The sequence below is a fragment of the Babylonia areolata genome, chromosome 34 (genome assembly GCF_041734735.1).
Source record: "Babylonia areolata isolate BAREFJ2019XMU chromosome 34, ASM4173473v1, whole genome shotgun sequence".
Lineage (NCBI taxonomy): Eukaryota > Metazoa > Mollusca > Gastropoda > Neogastropoda > Buccinidae > Babylonia > Babylonia areolata.
In genome coordinates this window covers 1,084,268-1,104,840 of record NC_134909.1, presented here as the reverse complement: position 1 = coordinate 1,104,840, position 20,573 = coordinate 1,084,268, and the positions used below count along the sequence as shown (strand labels likewise).

Genomic DNA, 20,573 nt, shown 5'->3' with positions numbered 1-20,573 from the left:
AATAATTTTGTACAAGGACTATCCCTTGATGGTGACGAAGGGGTAAAAACATATAAATAGATTTAATGAGTGGTTAGGGCAGGCCTTGATGGTGATCCACCGTGTGCTGATGGTGCTGCGCTGGCGGGGCCTGCTAGGATGGCTTCATCAGATAGCTGATTCCACTCTGCTACTGTTCTAATAAAATAGGAGTTCCTGTGCTGTTCTGTGTTGCTGTGTGGAATACTGAAGCCTCTGGTGTTGTTCACAACTTGTCGCTCGATGATGTTGCTACTGCTGAAGCCTGTGTACCTCGTTGGGCGGATCCTGCGGCGGTCTGCGTTGACTGGTTTGAGGAACTCTCTTGGTGGTAGAGCCGGGATTCGTCCTTCAGCAATCTTATGTAGTAGGTTAAGACGCTGTTGTCTGCGGCGCTCTTCTAGTGGGGGGAAGTTGAGGTCTTCCAGCATCTTTGTGACGCAGCCCAGGTTCCTAGACTTGTAGTCCCTCGTGATGAACCGGGCGGCCTGTCGTTGGACCCGTTTTAGTCTCTCAGCATTCTGTCTGTAGAAGGGATCCCATACCACTGCAGCGTATTCACGTCTGGATTGGACGAGGGAGATGTATGCCAGGCGCCTACATTCCTGTGGGCAGTTCCGAAGGTTTCAGCGTAGGAAGCCCACCATCGATCCAGCTTTCTTGCAGATGTTGGTGATGTGGGTAGTGCACTTCAGGTCAGCTGAAAGCTGGACTCGTTGGTATGGGCTCTCTTGGACCTGTTGACGAGGGGTTCCATCCAGTTTGCAGAGGAAGTGGGTCTTCCATCTGTGGACAGTATGGTGCACTTGGAGGCGTTGAAACGCATTCCCCACCACTTTGCCCATCCCTCTAACTCCTGAAGGTCAGCTTGTAGTGCGAGGTGGTCCCGGAAGCTGTTGATCTCATGATAGAGCAGGCAGTCATCTGCAAATAATCGGACTGTTGATTTGACGGAGTCGGGCAAGTCGTTGAGATGGCACAGGAATAGCAATGGGCCTAGCACTGTGCCTTGAGGGACGCCGGATTCTGTTGCTGCCTCATCTGATGCTTCACCCTCCAGGACCACCTGCATCCTCCGCTTGGTGAGGAAGTTGGAGATCTAGGAGTAGACAGGCCCTCGGACACTGTCGTGGTCCAGCTTGTGCATCAGTCTGCCATGGGGGACCGTGTCGAAGGCCTTGCTCAGGTCCAGGATGGCCACGTCTATCTGCTTTCCAGCATTGAAGGACTCAAGGAGGTCGCTCAAGGAGCTGCGTCTCACATGAGTAGCCTGATCTGAAGCCGTGGTTCCGGTTTGTCAGTATGCCGTGCTTTTCCAGGTGGTCTCGAAGGTGGCGGGAGATGATGTGTTCAAGAACGTTACAGGCTGCTGAAGTAAGACTGGTCTGTAGTTCTCGGCCCTGTTCCTGTCACCTTTCTTGTAGACGGCCAATATGTTGGCTGAGAGCCAATCAGTGGGTAGTTTGCCAGTCTGTATGGAACGATTGTAAATGATTGTTAGAATAGGGGCGATAGTGTCTGAACAGGTCTTCAGTATTCTGGTATGAATGTTGTCGGGTCCTGATGCCTTGATGGGCGCAATAGCTGAATGGTTAAAGCGCTGGACTTTAAATCTGAGGGTCCCGGGTTCAAATCTCAGTGCACCTGGTGGGTAAAGGGTGGAGATTTTTCTGATCTCCCAGGTCAACATATGTGCAGACCTGCTAGTGCCTGAACCCCCTTCGTGTGTATGCGCACGCAGAAGATCAAATACGCATGTTAAAGATCCTGTAATCCGTGTCGGCGTTCGGTGGGTTATGGAAACAAGAATATACCCAGCATGCACACCCCCGAAAACGGAGTATGGCTGCCTTCATGGTGGGGTAAATAAACAAAAATGGTCATACACGTAAATGTTACATGTCTGTCTGAGTGTGTATGTGTGTGCGCCTGAAATCTGATTGAATGACACAGGAAACGAATGATGAGCACCCAGTGGCAGCCGTCAGTCGGCTCTTCTCAGGTAGGCAGCCTGTGGTGCAAATGACCCCATGTATGTAAAGCACTTAGAGCTTGGTCTCCAACTGAGGATAGGTGCTGTTTAAGTATCCACATCAAATTCAGTCAGTCAATCAGCCCATCTGTCCAGTTCTTTGATGATGCTGACTGGAATTGCTGGTTGATTAAAGCAGTCCCTCACCCATCCAGTTCTTTGCTTTTGCTGTTCTCCAAGGTTCTGCCAAGGTTCTTTCCTTTGAATCAAATATATACCCACCTCCTGGAAAATTTGTTGTCCTTGTTTGACAGTGTTTGTGTTCACAGCTATGTGTTTATTGACACAGTGACTGTCTGTGTCCACATCTAATTGTTTATTTGTACAGTCTTATAGTGACTCTGCCTCTGTCCACAGTGACTGTGTTCATGTCCACAGTTACGTGTTTTTGACAGTGTTTGTGTCCACAGCTATGTGTGTATTGATGCATCGATAAGGTTTGTGTTATGTGTTGTTGACAATGTTTGTGTCCACAGCTATGTGTTTATTGACACAGTAACCATGTGTTTGTGTCCACAGCTGTGTGTTTATTCACACGGTGACTGTGTTTGTGTCCACAGCTATGTGTTTATTCACACAGTGTATCCACAGCTGTGTGTTTATTCACACAGTAACCATGTGTTTATAGACACAGTGACTGTGTCCACAGCTATGTGTTCATTTGCACAGTAACCATGTGTTTATTGACTCAGTGACTGTGTTTGTGTCCAGAATTAAGTGTTTGTTTAAAAAAAGTGGCTATGTTTGTATCCATAGCTGTCTGTTTATTCACACAGTGGACGGGCACAATAGCCGAGTGGTTAAAGCGCTGGACTTTCAATCTGAGGGTCCTGGGTTTGAATCTCGGTGACGGCACCTGGTGGGTAAAGGGTGGATATTTTTCTGATCGCCCAGGTCAGCACATGTGGAGACCTGCTTGTGCCTGACCCCTTCGTGTGTATACGCAAGGAGAAGATCAGATACTCACGTTAAAGATCCTGTAACCCATGTCCGCGTTTGGTGGGTTATGGAAACAAGAACATACCCAGAATGCACACCCCCAAAAATGGAGTATGGCTGCCTACATAGCGGAGTAAAAATGGTCTTGTACGTAAAAACCCGCTGGTGGGCATGCGAGTTACCGTGGGAGATGCAGCCCATGATTGAAGAAGTAGAAGAAGAATTCACCAAATGACTGTTTGTGACCACCATGGTTGGTTTATTTATATGTTGTCTGTGTTTGTGTCCATAGCTGTGTGTATGTTTATTCACACAGTGACTGTGTGGACATGTTCACACAGTGATAATGTGTAGATAATTTTTGACACAGTGATGATGTGTACATATTGACACCGTGATGATGTGTACATATAGACACTGTGATGATGTGTACATATTGACACAGTGATGATGTGTACATATTGACACAGTGAAGATGCGTACATATAGACACTGTGATGATGTGTACATATTGACACAGTGAAGATGCGTACATATAGACACTGTGATGATGTGTACATATTGACACAGTGAAGATGCGTACATATTGACACCATGATGATGTGTACAATGTGACACCGTGATGATGTGTACATTGTGACACCGTGATGATGCGTACATATTGACACCATGATGATGTGTACATATTGACACCATGAAGATGTCTACATATTGACACCATGATGATGTGTACATTGTGACACCGTGATGATGCGTACATATTGACACCATGATGATGTGTACATTGTGACACCGTGATGATGTGTACATATTGACACCGTGATGATGCGTACATATTGACACCATGATGATGTGTACATTGTGACACCGTGATGATGTGTACATATTGACACCGTGATGATGTGTACATATTGACACTGTGATGATGTGTACATATTGACACCGTGATGATGTGTACATATTGACACCGTGATGATGTGTACATTGTGACACCGTGATGATGCGTACATATTGACACCATGATGATGTGTACATATTGACACCATGAAGATGCGTACATATTGACACAGTGAAGATGCGTACATATTGACACCTTGATGATGTGTACATTGTGACACAGTTTGACACAGTGACGATGTATGCATATTGACACAGTGACGATGTATATATATTGACACAGTGACGATGTATACATATTGACACAGTGATGATGTATACATATTTATAAACACTGTGTTGATGTGTACATGTTGAGACTGTGATGATGTGTACATTGTGACACCGTGATGATGTGTACATATTGACACCGTGATGATGCGTACATATTGACACCATGATGATGTGTACATTGTGACACCGTGATGTGTACATATTGACACCGTGATGATGTGTACATATTGACACAGTGAAGATGCTACATATTGACACCTTGATGATGTGTAGATTGTGACACAGTTTGACACAGTGACGATGTATACATATTGACACAGTGATGATGTATACATATTTATAAACACTGTGTTGATGTGTACATGTTGAGACTGTGATGATGTGTACATACTGACAGTGATGTGTACATATTGACACAGTGATGATATGTCTATACTATATATAAACACAGTGATGATGTGTACATATTGACACAGTGATGATGTGTTGACACAGCGATGATGTGTACATAGTGACATAGTGACGATGTGTACATATTGACACAGTTATGATGTGTGTCCACAGCTACGTGTTTCGCCTGAGCTGTACACGGCTGGGTCAGTGGGCCATTGGCTATGTGACGGGGGATGGACAGATCCTGCAGACCATTCCTCAGAACAAGTCCCTGTGTCAGGCACTGCTGGATGGACAGAGAGAGGGATTGTGGGTTGTTTGTCTCTCTTCTCTTGTGTTGTGCCGTGTTGTGTTGTGCTGTGTTGTGTTGTGATGTGTTGTGTTGTGCTGTGTTGTATTATGTTGTGCTGTGCTGCGATGTGTTGTGCCCTGCTGGATGGACAGAGAGAGGGATTGTGGGTTGTTTGTCTCTCTTCTCTTGTGTTGTGCCGTGTTGTGTTGTGCTGTGTTGTGTTGTGCCGTGTTGTGTTGTGTTGTGCTGTGCTGTGCCGTGTTGTGCCGTGCTGTGCTGTGCTGTGTTGTGCCCTGCTGGATGGACAGAGAGAGGGATTGTGGGTTGTTTGTCTCTCTTCTCTTGTGTTGTGCCGTGTTGTGTTGTGTTGTGTTGTGCTATGCTGTGCTGTGCTGTGTTGTGCTGTGTTGTGCCGTGTTGTGTTGTGTTGTGCTGTGCTGTGATGTGTTGTGTTGTGTTGTGCTGCGATGTGTTGTGCCCTGCTGGATGGACAGAGAGAGGGATTGTGGGTTGTTTGTCTCTCTTGTGTTGTGCTGTGTTGTGTTGTGTTGTGCCGTGTTGTGTTGTGTTGTGCTGTGCTGTGCTGTGCTGTGCTGTGTTGTGTTGTGTTGTGCTGTGCTGTGCCGTGTTGTGTTGTGCTGTGCTGTGCTGTGCTGTGCCCTGCTGGATGGACAGAGAGAGGGATTGTGGGTTGTTTGTCTCTCTTCTCTTGTGTTGTGCCGTGTTGTGTTGTGCTGTGTTGTGTTGTGATGTGTTGTGTTGTGCTGTGTTGTATTATGTTGTGCTGTGCTGCGATGTGTTGTGCCCTGCTGGATGGACAGAGAGAGGGATTGTGGGTTGTTTGTCTCTCTTCTCTTGTGTTGTGCCGTGTTGTGTTGTGCTGTGTTGTGTTGTGCCGTGTTGTGTTGTGTTGTGCTGTGCTGTGCCGTGTTGTGCCGTGCTGTGCTGTGCTGTGTTGTGCCCTGCTGGATGGACAGAGAGAGGGATTGTGGGTTGTTTGTCTCTCTTCTCTTGTGTTGTGCCGTGTTGTGTTGTGTTGTGTTGTGTTGTGCTATGCTGTGCTGTGCTGTGTTGTGCTGTGTTGTGCCGTGTTGTGTTGTGTTGTGCTGTGCTGTGATGTGTTGTGTTGTGTTGTGCTGCGATGTGTTGTGCCCTGCTGGATGGACAGAGAGAGGGATTGTGGGTTGTTTGTCTCTCTTGTGTTGTGCTGTGTTGTGTTGTGTTGTGTTGTGTTGTGTTGTGCTGTGCTGTGCTGTGCTGTGCTGTGTTGTGTTGTGTTGTGCTGTGCTGTGCTGTGCTGTGTTGTGCCCTGCTGGATGGACAGAGAGAGGGATTGTGGGTTGTTTGTCTCTCTTCTCTTGTGTTGTGCTGTGTTGTGTTGTGCCGTGTTGTGTTGTGCTGTGCTGTGCTGTGCCGTGTTGTGTTGTGCTGTGTTGTGCTGTGTTGTGCCCTGCTGGATGGACAGAGAGAGGGATTGTGGGTTGTTTGTCTCTCTTCTCTTGTGCTGTGCTGTGCTGTGTTGTGCTGTGTTGTGTTGTGCCGTGTTGTGTTGTGTTGTGCTGTGCTGTGCTGTGCCGTGTTGTGTTGTGCTGTGTTGTGCCGTGTTGTGCTGTGCTGTGCTGTGCCCTGCTGGATGGACAGAGAGAGGGATTGTGGGTTGTTTGTCTCTCTTCTCTTGTGTTGTGCCGTGTTGTGTTGTGTTGTGTTGTGTTGTGTTGTGCTGTGCTATGCTGTGCTGTGCTGTGTTGTGTTGTGTTGTGCTGTGTTGTGCCGTGTTGTGTTGTGCTGTGCTGTGCTGTGTTGTGCCCTGCTGGATGGACAGAGAGAGGGATTGTGGGTTGTTTGTCTCTCTTCTCTTGTGTTGTGCCGTGTTGTGTTGTGTTGTGCTGTGTTGTGCCGTGTTGTGCCGTGTTGTGCTGTGTTGTGCCCTGCTGGATGGACAGAGAGAGGGATTGTGGGTTGTTTGTCTCTCTTGTGTTGTGCTGTGTTGTGTTGTGCTGTGTTGTGTTGTGTTGTGCTGTGCTGTGCTGTGCTGTGCTGTGTTGTGTTGTGTTGTGCTGTGCTGTGCTGTGCTGTGTTGTGCCCTGCTGGATGGACAGAGAGAGGGATTGTGGGTTGTTTGTCTCTCTTCTCTTGTGTTGTGCTGTGTTGTGTTGTGCCGTGTTGTGTTGTGCTGTGCTGTGCTGTGCCGTGTTGTGTTGTGCTGTGTTGTGCTGTGTTGTGCCCTGCTGGATGGACAGAGAGAGGGATTGTGGGTTGTTTGTCTCTCTTCTCTTGTGCTGTGCTGTGCTGTGTTGTGCTGTGTTGTGTTGTGCCGTGTTGTGTTGTGTTGTGCTGTGCTGTGCTGTGCCGTGTTGTGTTGTGCTGTGTTGTGCCGTGTTGTGCTGTGCTGTGCTGTGCCCTGCTGGATGGACAGAGAGAGGGATTGTGGGTTGTTTGTCTCTCTTCTCTTGTGTTGTGCCGTGTTGTGTTGTGTTGTGTTGTGTTGTGTTGTGCTGTGCTATGCTGTGCTGTGCTGTGTTGTGTTGTGTTGTGCTGTGTTGTGCCGTGTTGTGTTGTGCTGTGCCGTGCTGTGTTGTGCCCTGCTGGATGGACAGAGAGAGGGATTGTGGGTTGTTTGTCTCTCTTCTCTTGTGTTGTGCCGTGTTGTGTTGTGTTGTGCTGTGTTGTGCCGTGTTGTGCCGTGTTGTGCTGTGTTGTGCCCTGCTGGATGGACAGAGAGAGGGATTGTGGGTTGTTTGTCTCTCTTCTCTTGTGTTGTGCCTTGTTGTGCTGTGCTGTGTTATGTTGTATTATGTTGTGTTGTATTATGTTGTGTTGTTCCGTGCTGTGTTGTGTTGTGCTGTGCCCTGCTGGATGGACAGAGAGAGGGATTGTGGGTTGTTTGTCTCTCTTCTCTTGTGTTGTCTGTGCTGTACTGAGCTGAGCTGTACTATATTTTGCTTTACTGAGCTGAGCTGTACTATATTTTGCTGTACTGAGCTGAGTACAGTACTGTACTGTACAATACTGTACTTAAGAATTTGTTAACAACAGTTTGAAGAAGAATCTTCTTATATGCATGTGAATCATGGACCCTCACAGCGGACTTAGAAGAATAAGAGCTGTAGAAATGAGGTGCTTCCGAAGACTCTTAGGCATCTCATACAAAGACCACATCACGAATGAAGAAGTCAAGAGACGCATCCGCAATGAAATCGGGCCCTATACTGACCTTCAAACACTCGCCAGACAACGAAAACTGAAGTGGTTTGGTCATCTGGTCTTGCTAAAACAATCTTACAAGGCACAGTGAGGAGAGGAAGAAGAAGAGGCAGACAAAGGAAGAGATGGGAGGACAACATTCGAGAGTGGACAGACATGGAGCTGAGAGACACCCTGAGAGCGGCTGAGAGACGCGAGGACTGGAGAAAGGTGGTTGACAAAGCTTCGAAGGCGCCCCAAAGGATTCGGAATCTGTGCTGGTGACGTGACCAAGTTTGGCTTAAACTTAGTAGGGAAAAAAATCTTCACAGTAATCTACCAGTAATAGGTTGTAAGTCTTCCGAATTGAGCAATATTTCTGTATCATCAGCAGTTTATTCATTGAGGCTCATACCGGAATCTGAAAACACCATATTCGCGCTTCACAGTTGCTGGAACATTGAAGACGTCATGACCTTGTTTTTATTGTTGGCAGTTACAAGAAAAGAAATGGAAGTTTTGGACAGAACACATACAGTGACCCTACACCATCGACAAGTTTACTGCGTATGAATATTCTAATGTGGACACTGAATTAACTAGAATGAACACGAAAGAAAAATTGAACTGACTGTTGAAAAATTGAGAATTGAGAAAATAGGCATCATGTTGCCGTGTGCTTGAGGTGTTGGCAACATCTTTAAATGCCGGAGATATACCAAAATAACATGATTTATACAATGTTATCACTTCAGAGAACATAACTGATTTGCCACGCTAAAAAACAACAACCTGATTTAATATTATTTTTTAACATCATATTCAAACTCTACAAAGCCCTGGTAGTCTCCATTGTACTGTATGGTTGCAAGGCATGGACACTGACGGCCGAAACTGAAAGGAAGATCCAGGCCTTTGAGAACAAATGCCTGAGGAAGCTCCTTCAAATTCCCTGGATCGAACACAGGACCAATGAATATGTACGCAGCAGAACTGAGAACCTTGCTGGACCTCAGGAACCTCTCCTTTCAACTGTGAAGAGACGCAAGCTGATATGGTTTGGACACAACACTGGACACACCAGCTTGTCCAAAACAATCATGCAAGGCACCATCGAGGGCGGGAGAAGAAGAGGAAGACAGCGGAAGAACTGGCATGAGAACATCAAACAATGGACTGGACTCCACACACGTGAGCTGCTGCCAGCGGCTGCCGACAGACAGATGGAGAAGGGAGGTTGCGTCTGCGGTCCTCAGGCTTCCCCCAACGACTACTTAGTTATGGGCCTGAGGTTGAGGTTGAGGTAGACGCAGGTTAGCGGCGTGTGTAAGACAGTTTCCTCTCGCCTCAACATGCTTGGTTCGAATCTGCTTTAGAGCTTTTTTTGGTCATATGTGTGCGAAGAACGTTCCAGTGACTGGGTATTCACTGTTGTCTTATGTGTGATGACCTTTCCAATGATGTGGTTTTGTCATGTGTCTGATGAACTTTCCGTTGATATGGTTTTGTCATGAGTCAGGTGAACCTTCCAGTGAAGTGTTTTTTTTTTCCTGTATTCGATGAACTTTTGAGTGACATACGTATTTGATGAACTTTCTAGTAACCTTTGTCATGTGTGTGATGAACTTTCCAGTGATGTTTTCTCATGTCTGTGAAGAACTTTCCAGTGATACATTGTCGTTGTTTTTTTCATGTTTGTGACACTTTCCAGTGATGTGGTTTTGTCATGTGTGCGATGAACTTGCCTGTGACTTTATCATTTGTGTTTGACAAGCTTTCCGGTGATATATTTTTGTCATGTGTATGATGAATTTTCCAGTGACATGGCTTTGTCGGTGTGTGATGAACATTCTAGTGACATGGTTTTTGTCATACATGTGTCTGATGAACTTTCCATTGACATGGTTTTGCTGAGTGCATGAACTTGACAGTGACATGGTTTTGTCATGTTTTGGGAGAGCCTTCCAGTGACATGGATTGATCATGTGTTCTTCAAACTTTCCACAACATGGAATTCATTTGTCATGTGCTTGTCAAACTTTCCCACGACATGGATTTGTCATGTGTTTGTGGAACTCTCTGACAAGATGGATTTGTCAGTTTTTGTGGAACTCTCAGGTGACATGGATTTGTCATGTGTTTGTGGCACTTTCCAGTAATGTGGATTTGTCATGTGTATGTGGAACTTAGGTAATGCGGATTTGTCATGTGTTTGTGAAACATTACAGTGACATGGTTTTGTCATGTGTTTGTGGAACTGTCATGTGTTTGTGGAACTTTCCGATGACGTCAACTTATCATGCTTTTGTGGAACTTTCTGGTGACATGAACTTGTCATGTGTTTGTGGAACTTTCTGGTGACATGAACTTGTCATGTGTTTGTGGAACTTTCTGGTGACGTGATTTGTCCAGGTTTTGTGGATTTGTCATGCATTTGTGGAACTTTAGGTGACATAGATTTGTCGTGCGTTTGTGGAACTTTGCTGTGACATGGATTTGTCATGCATTTGTGGAACATTTCCGGTGGCATGGATTTGTCACCTGTTTTTGGAACATTGCGGTGGTGTGGATTTGTCACGTGTTTGTGGAACTTTCTGTTGATGTGCTTTTGTCATTTGTTTGTGGAACTTTCTAGTGATGTGGATTTGTCATGCATTTGTGGAACTTTGCAGTGGGATGGATTTGTCACGTGTTTGTGGAACTTTGCGGTGGTGTGGATTTGTCGTGCTTTTGTGGAAATTCCTGGTGATGTGGATTTGTCATGTGTTTGTGGAACTTTCTGGTGACGTGGATTTGTCATGTGTTTGTGGATTTGGCATGCATTTGTGGAACTTTAGGCAACTTGGATTTATCATGCTTTTGTGGAGCTTTCTGATGATGTGGATTTGTCATGCATTTGTGGAGCTTTGTGGTGACATGGATTTGTTGTGCGTTTGTGGAACTTTCTGGTGGGATGGATTTGTCAGGTGTTTGTGGAAATTTGCGGTGTCTTGGATTTGTCATGCATTAGTGGAACTTTCTGTTGATGTGCATTTGTCATGTGGTTGTGTAACTATCTGGTGTTGGGGATTTTGTTGTGCGTTTGTGGAACTTTGCGACGATGTGGATTTGTCATGTGTTTGTGGAACTTTCTGGCAACGTGGATTTTTCATGTATTTGTGGGACATTGCTGTGACATGGATTTGTCAGTTTTTTGTGTTGTGTCTGTCAGCTTCCTGTTCCCTGACGGGCGGTCGGTGAACCCTGACCTCAGCTTCCTGGTGCGTGACTGTGAGGAGGACCACATCCGTGTGACGCAGGAGCAGTATGAGCTGTACTGCGAAATGGGCTCCACCTTCCAGCTGTGCAAGATCTGCGCTGAGAACGACAAGGACATCCGCCTCGAGCCCTGCGGACACCTGCTCTGCACGCCATGTCTCACGCAGTGGCAGGTAGGGCTTCAGCACACACTTTATTCAGCACACAGTGCTGGGTATGTCATCAACACACTGCTGGGTATGTCATTAACATAGTGCTCTGCACGCCATGTCTCACGCAGTGGCAGGTAGGGCTTCAGCACACACTTTATTCAGCACACAGTGCTGGGTATGTCATCAACACACTGCTGGGTATGTCATTAACACAGTGTTAGGTATGTCATTAACACAGTGTTAGGTATGTCAGCAACACACTGCTGGGTATGTCATCAAGACACAGTGCTTGGTATGTCATCAACACAGTGCTGGGTATGTCATTAACACAGTGCAGGGTATGTCATCAACACAGTGCTAGGTATGTCATCAACACAGTGCTGGGTATGTCATCAACACAGTGTTAGGTATGTCATCAACACAACGCTGGGTATGTCGACATAGTGTTGGGTATGTCATCAACACAGTGCTAGGTATGTCATCAACACAGTGCTGGGTATGTCATCAACACACTGCTGGGTATGTCGACATAGTGTTGGGTATGTCATCAACACAGTGCTGGGTATGTCATCAACACAGTGCTGGGTATGTCATTAACACAGTGTTAGGTATGTCATCAACACAGTGCTAGGTATGTCATCAACACAGTGCTGGGTATGTCATTAACACAGTGTTAGGTATGTCATCAACACAGTGCTAGGTATGTCATCAACACAGTGCTAGGTATGTCATCAGCACAGTGCTGGGTATGTCATCAACACAGTGCAGGGTATGTCATCAACACAGTGTTAGGTATGTCATCAACACAGTGCTAGGTATGTCATCAACACAGTGCTGGGTATGTCATCAGCACAGTGCTAGGTATGTCATTAACACAGTGTTAGGTATGTCATCAACACAGTGTTAGGTATGTCATCGACACACTGCAGGGTATGTCATCAACACACAGTGCAGGGTATGTCATCAACACAGTGCTGGGTATGTCATCAACACTGTGCAGGGTATGTCATCAACACAGTGCTAGGTATGTCATCAACACAGTGTTAGGTATGTCATCAACACACAGTGCTAGGTATGTCATTAACACTGTGTTAGGTATGTCATCAACACAGTGCTAGGTATGTCATCAACACACAGTGCAGGGTATGTCATCAACACAGTGCTAGGTATGTCATCAACACAGTGTTAGGTATGTCATTAACACTATGCAGGGTATGTCATTAACACAGTGTTAGGTATGTCATCAACACACTCCTGGTATGTCATCAACACAGTGCTGGGTATGTCATCAACACAGTGCTGGGTATGTCATCAACACACAGTGCAGGGTATGTCATCAACACAGTGCTAGGTATGTCATTAACACAGTGCTGGGTATGTCATCAACACACAGTGCAGGGTATGTCATCAACACAGTGCTGGGTATGTCATCAACACAGTGCAGGGTATGTCATCAACACAGTGCAGGGTATGTCATCAACACAGTGTTAGGTATGTCATCAACACACTGCAGGGTATGTCATCAACACAGTGCTAGGTATGTCATCAACACAGTGCTAGGTATGTCATCAACACAGTGTTAGGTGTGTCATCAACACAGTGTTAGGTATGTCATTAACACAGTGCTAGGTATGTCATTAACACAGTGTTAGGTATGTCATCAACACAGTGCTAGGTATGTCATTAACACAGTGTTAGGTATTTCATCAACACAGTGCTAGGTATGTCATTAACACAGTGCTGGGTATGTCATCAACACACAGTGCAGGGTATGTCATCAACACAGTGCTAGGTATGTCATCAACACAGTGCTAGGTATGTCATCAACACACAGTGCAGGGTATGTCATCAACACAGTGCTGGGTATGTCATCAACACACAGTGCAGGGTATGTCATCAACACAACGCTGGGTATGTCATCAACACACAGTGCAGGGTATGTCATCAACACAGTGCTGGGTATGTCATCAACACAGTGCTGGGTATGTCATCAACACACAGTGCAGGGTATGTCATCAACACAACGCTGGGTATGTCATCAACACAACGCTGGGTATGTCATCAACACACAGTGCAGGGTATGTCATCAACACAACGCTGGGTATGTCATCAACACACAGTGCAGGGTATGTCATCAACACACAGTGCAGGGTATGTCATCAACACACAGTGCTAGGTATGTCATCAACACACAGTGCAGGGTATGTCATCAACACAACGCTGGGTATGTCATCAACACAACGCTGGGTATGTCATCAACACAGTGCAGGGTATGTCATCAACACAGTGCTGGGTATGTCATCAACACAGTGCTGGGTATGTCATCAACACAGTGCTGGGTATGTCATCAACACAACGCTGGGTATGTCATTAACACACTGCAGGGTATGTCATCAACACAGTGTTAGGTATGTCATCAACACAGTGCTAGGTATGTCATCAACACAGTGCTAGGTATGTCATCAACACAGTGCAGGGTATGTCATCAACACAACGCTGGGTATGTCATCAACACAGTGCAGGGTATGTCATCAACACAGTGCAGGGTATGTCATCAACACAGTGCTGGGTATGTCATCAACACACAGTGCAGGGTATGTCATCAACACAGTGCAGGGTATGTCATCAACACAGTGCTGGGTATGTCATCAACACACAGTGCAGGGTATGTCATCAACACAACGCTGGGTATGTCATCAACACAGTGCTGGGTATGTCATCAACACACAGTGCTGGGTATGTCATCAACACAGTGCTGGGTATGTCATCAACACACAGTGCAGGGTATGTCATCAACACAACGCTGGGTATGTCATCAACACACTGCTGGGTATGTCATCAACACTGTGCTGCTCATCTCTTTTCTTGGCACATGGCCAAAGGAGCAAGGGAGCATGGGACTTGTTCCTGGTTCTGGAAGGGTGTGAGCAACCGGGAAATCCGTCATGCACACAACTTCTGCATGTGCAGATGGTCATGGATGATTTCCACAGACCGCACATTAATCTGAAAGGGAGCTACTTTAAACTTGTGATATAGCAAGATCAGTATTCATGCAACATAACAACATTTTTTTCATTAAACAGTTTCCTTTCCTCTAATTTAAAATGAATTTTAGATAATATGACTGTGTTAAAATTACAGAGTTACCTCCCTTACAGTATGTTTTCAGACAAAAGTAAATGCCAATAGGTGCATGCACAAGAGGGTTACAGACTTCCCCTGACTTACTTCCAGTTATTGCAGGAGGCCCAAACTGCACATATAATGATATCGGTTCACAAAGTAATAGGCATCTCTGAACTCATTCATGATGGGTGAAGATGAGGTCCTTGGGCCAGCCCTTGCGGTTCACCCTGCAGGTCCCACAGGAGTAGGCCCTCTTCTACAGCAGCTCCTTCACAAGGGTTGGGAAGGTGAAGAAATTGTTGAAAAAAAAATTGGTGATTTTTTCCCAGGTAATTTTTTCCAACTGTCGTCACAACCTGACGACCAAGCCGCCCTGTGGAAGGATTAGAAATAATAAATAACTGAGTCAGCACACATAGGTGCTTGTGCACTCACACTACACTTCACTACACACACACAAATTTGACATACATAAGCAGTTGCACACACACACACACACAAAGCAATTACACAGACACAACAACAACAAAAAAGAGGGAACTTGCCTTTGGCAGTGTGGCCAGTCTTGCCAGTGTAGACATCAAAGTCAAGGAGGTAGCCATTCCTTGGGTCACAGCAGCCATTCCTTGGGTCACAGTAGCCATTCCTTGGGTCAGCAGCCATTCCTTGGGTCACAGTAGCCATTCCTTGGGTCACAGTAGGTCACAGTAGCCATTCCTTGGGTCACAGTAGCCATTCCTTGGGTCACAGCAGCCATTCCTTGGGTCACAGTAGCCATTCCTTGGGTCAGCAGCCATTCCTTGGGTCACAGTAGCCATTCCTTGGGTCAGCAGCCATTCCTTGGGTCACAGTAGCCATTCCTTGGGTCACAGTAGCCATTCCTTGGGTCAGCAGCCATTCCTTGGGTCAGCAGCCATTCCTTGGGTCACAGCAGCCATTCCTTGGGTCACAGTAGGTCACAGTAGCCATTCCTTGGGTCACAGTAGCCATTCCTTGGGTCACAGTAGGTCACAGTAGCCATTCCTTGGGTCAAATCACAGTAGCCATAGCCATTCCTTGGGTCACAGTAGCCATTCCTTGGGTCACAGTAGGTCACAGTAGCCATTCCTTGGGTCAAATCACAGTAGCCATTCCTTGGGTCAAATCACAGCAGCCATTCCTTGGGTCACAGCAGCCATTCCTTGGGTCACAGTAGGTCACAGTAGCCATTCCTTGGGTCACAGTAGGTCACAGTAGCCATTCCTTGGGTCAAATGACAGTAGCCATTCCTTGGGTCAAATCACAGCAGCCATTCCTTGGGTCACAGTAGCCATTCCTTGGGTCAAATCACAGTAGCCATTCCTTGGGTCAAATCACAGCAGCCATTCCTTGGGTCACAGCAGCCATTCCTTGGGTCACAGTAGCTCCTTGATTCCCCATGGTGTTGGCTTTTGACGAACATATTGCTTGAAGTGGAGTCTTCCATTGAACTTCATCATTGCCTCGTCAGTGCTTATTTCTCTGCCTGGCTTGTAGTGTTCTGGGAATGATGTTTTCACAACATCCAGCAGTGGGCGAATTTTGAAGAGGGGGTCATACCCTGGTTGACCACGACAAATGAATTTTGTATGGTCGTTTAGATGTAAATATTGTTCGATTTTTGCATGGCGATTTTCGCTCATTAAGGTTGAAACTGATGACACGTGTACTCTATCATCTGTGGACCAGTACATTTGCTGCCTGGGAAGTTTGAGGATCTCCATCATGACGGCAATCGTGATGTAAAGTTTTACTTCACTAGCGTTCGTAGGGCGCCATTTGGTGTCAACTTTCCCTTTCGCTTCCTGGATATGGTATAAGAGACATACAGTCAAACAGTGCCATGTGTGGAGATGACCCTTGACGTTGTGATGTATGAGATATACAATCAAACAATGCCATGTGTAGACATGACCCTTGACGTTGTGATATATGAGATATACAATCAAACAATGCCATGTGTAGACATGACCCTTGACGTTGTGATATATGAGATATACAGTCAAACAATGCCATGTGTGGACATGACCCTTGACGCTGTGATATATGAGATATACCATCAAACAATGCCATGTGTGGACATGACCCTTGACGTTGTGATATATGAGATATACCATCAAACAATGCCATGTGTGGACATGACCCTTGACGTTGTGATATACGAGATATACAGTCAAACAATGCCATGTGTGGACATGACCCTTGACGTTGTGATATACGAGATATACCATCAAACAATGCCATGTGTGGACATGACCCTTGACGTTGTGATATATGAGATATACAGTCAAACAATGCCATGTGTGGACATGACCCTTGACGTTGTGATATATGAGATATACAGTCAAACAATGCCATGTGTGGACATGACCCTTGACGTTGTGATATATGAGATATACAGTCAAACAATGCCATGTGTGGACATGACCCTTGACGTTGTGATATATGAGATATACAGTCAAACAATGCCATGTGTGGACATGACCCTTGACGTTGTGATATACGATATATACAGTCAAACAATGCCATGTGTGGACATGACCCTTGACGTTGTGATATATGAGATATACAGTCAAACAATGCCATGTGTGGACATGACCCTTGACGTTGTGATATATGAGATATACAGTCAAACAATGCCATGTGTGGACATGACCCTTGACGCTGTGATATATGAGATATACCATCAAACAATGCCATGTGTGGACATGACCCTTGACGTTGTGATATATGAGATATACCATCAAACAATGCCATGTGTGGACATGACCCTTGACGTTGTGATATATGAGATATACAGTCAAACAATGCTATGTGTGGACATGACCCTTGACGTTGTGATATACGAGATATACAGTCAAACAATGCCATGTGTGGACATGACCCTTGACGTTGTGATATACGAGATATACAGTCAAACAATGCCATGTGTGGACATGACCCTTGACGTTGTGATATACGAGATATACAGTCAAACAATGCCATGTGTGGACATGACCCTTGACGTTGTGATATACGAGATATACAGTCAAACAATGCCATGTGTGGACATGACCCTTGACGTTGTGATATATGAGATACACAGTCAAACAAAGCCATGTGTGGACATGACCCTTGACGTTGTGATATATGAGATATACAGTCAAACAATGCCATGTGTGGACATGACCCTTGACGTTGTGATATATGAGATATACAGTCAAACAATGCCGTGTGTGGACATGACCCTTGACGTTGTGATATATGAGATATACAGTCAAACAATGCCATGTGTGGACATGACCCTTGACGCTGTGATATATGAGATATACAGTCAAACAATGCCATGTGTGGACATGACCCTTGACGTTGTGATATATGAGATATACAGTCAAACAATGCCGTGTGTGGACATGACCCTTGACGTTGTGATATATGAGATATATAGTCAAACAATGCCATGTGTGGACAGGATTCGGAAGGTCAGGGATGCCCTTTCTGTCGCTGTGAGATCAAAGGCACGGAGCAGGTGGTGGTGGACCCTTTCGACGAACGCACACAGCCCAAGACAGCTGACTGCCGCCCGCTGCACAGCCCTCATATAGACAACGACGATGACGAACCTGTGAGTGTCTCCCTTATTTTCTGCTGTTACCTCCCTTACTTTGTTAAACTATGACCTCTGAACTACCATATAGACAACGACGATGACGAACCTGTGAGTGTCTCCCTTATTTTCTGCTGTTACCTCCCTTACTTCGTATAACTATGACCCTTGTGTGCAGGAGGTGTGTGCCACCACCCTTCACGCCCTGGCTGTCAACTCCAGAGTGCGGGAGCGCAACTCACCCCTTGACTCGCCGGCCTCCAGTCGCCGAGACGTTCCCCCACCCGTCCCCCCTCGCACCCTCTCCCCCGCCCCTTCCCCCAGCACCTCCCCCAAACCTCCCAGGTAAGCTGCAGGGAGGGCGGTGGGGGTGACAGAGACGATAATTATGTGTGTGGTGAGGTGTGATGGTGATGTGTGTGTGCGGTGAGGTGATTATTGAGGCAAGATGTTTTAAGGGCAAGTGATTGAGGCAAGGTGTTTTAAGGGCAAGTGATTGAGGCAGGGAGGTGTTTTAAGGGCACGTAATTGAGGCAGGGAGGTGTTTTAAGGGCAAGTGATTGAGGCAGAGAGGTGTTTTAAGGGCAAGTGATTGAGGCAAGGAGGCAGGGAGGTGTTGATGGCGAAGTGATTGAGGCAGGGAGGTGTTGATGGCCAAGTGATTGAGGCAGGGAGGTGTTGATGGCCAAGTGATTGAGGCAGGGAGGCAGGAAGTGTTGATGGCCAAGTGATTGAGGCAGGGAGGTGTTGATGGCCAAGTGATTGAGGCAGGGAGGCAGGAAGTGTTGATGGCGAAGTGATTGAGGCAGGGAGGTGTTGATGGCCAAGTGATTGAGGCAAGGAGGCAGGAAGTGTTGATGGCCAAGTGATTGAGGCAGGGAGGTGTTGATGGCCAAGTGATTGAGGCAGGGAGGTGTTGATGGCCAAGTGATTGAGGCAGGAAGTGTTGATGGCGAAGTGATTGAGGCAGGGAGGTGTTGATGGCCAAGTGATTGAGGTGCATATTGTAACACAGCCTGAGACAGACAAGTTTTTGAAGAACACTGGTAGTCATTTAGGAAGACAGGTATTTGAAGAACACTGATACAGTCATTTAGGAAGACAGGTATTTGAAGAACACTGATAGTCATTTAGGAAGACAGGTATTTGAAGAACACTGGTAGTCATTTAGGAAGACAGGTATTTGAAGAACACTGATACAGTCATTTAGGAAGACAGGTATTTGAAGAACACTGATACAGTCATTTAGGAAGACAGGTATTTGAAGAACACTGATACAGTCATTAAGGCAGACAGGTATTTGAAGAACACTGATACAGTCATTTAGGAAGACAGGTATTTGAAGAACACTGATACAGTCATTTAGGAAGACAGGTATTTGAAGAACACTGATAGTCATTTAGGCAGACAGGTATTTGAAGAACACTGATACAGTCATTTAGGAAGACAGGTATTTGAAGAACACTGATACAGTCATTTAGGAAGACAGGTATTTGAAGAACACTGATAGTCATTTAGGAAGACAGGTATTTGAAGAACACTGATAGTCATTTAGGAAGACAGGTATTTGAAGAACACTGATACAGTCATTTAGGAAGACAGGTATTTGAAGAACACTGATACAGTCATTTAGGCAGACAGGTATTTGAAGAACACTGATACATTGAGGAATGGAGGTGTTTGAAGTGTATTGTAATAATTCACCAACACACACACACACACACACACACACACACACACAGCAAACACACACGCAAACACACACACACACATCAAACGCACACACACACACACACACACACAACGCACACACACACACACACACACACACACACACACACACACACACACAACGCACACACACACACACACACAACGCACACACACACACACACACACACACACACACACACACACACACACAACACACACACACACACACACACACACACACGCACACACACACACAAATACAGAACTGACTGACAGAGTGTGTGGTGTTGCAGAAGGCAGCTCCCCCCCACACCCACACAGAACGACAAACTGACCGCCCCCAATTCTCTGCTGAACCAGACCTCCGACACTGACAGTGCAGGTGGGGAACACTGTGTGTCTGTCTGTGTGTTAGTGCACTCTGTGTGTTAGTGCACTCTGTCTGTGTGTGTTAGTGCACTCTGTGTGTGTGTTAGTGCACTCTGTGTGTGTGTTAGTGCACTCTGTCTGTGTGTGTTAGTGCACTCTGTCTCTGTGTGTTAGTGCACTCTGTGTGTTAGTGCACTCTGTCTCTGTGTTAGTGCACTCTGTCTCTGTGTTAGTGCACTCTGTGTGTTAGTGCACTCTGTCTGTGTGTTAGTGCACTCTGTGTGTTAGTGCACTCTGTGTGTTAGTGCACTCTGTCTCTGT

General features: G+C 46.0%; 1 protein-coding gene across 5 annotated transcripts in view; it reads left to right on the top strand.

The window, feature by feature from the left end:
* The window catches only part of LOC143277392 (E3 ubiquitin-protein ligase CBL-like), a 58,791-nt gene that overhangs the window by 18,887 nt on the left and 19,331 nt on the right, over nucleotides 1-20,573 (top strand). For all 5 annotated transcript variants that reach the window (XM_076582176.1, XM_076582178.1, XM_076582177.1 and 2 more), the window contains exons 4-8: nucleotides 4,724-4,861; nucleotides 11,239-11,458; nucleotides 18,036-18,188; nucleotides 18,349-18,515; nucleotides 20,177-20,265. In XM_076582176.1, the coding sequence (XP_076438291.1) occupies nucleotides 4,724-4,861; nucleotides 11,239-11,458; nucleotides 18,036-18,188; nucleotides 18,349-18,515; nucleotides 20,177-20,265 (767 nt within the window). The remainder of the gene's footprint in view (nucleotides 1-4,723; nucleotides 4,862-11,238; nucleotides 11,459-18,035; nucleotides 18,189-18,348; nucleotides 18,516-20,176; nucleotides 20,266-20,573) is intronic.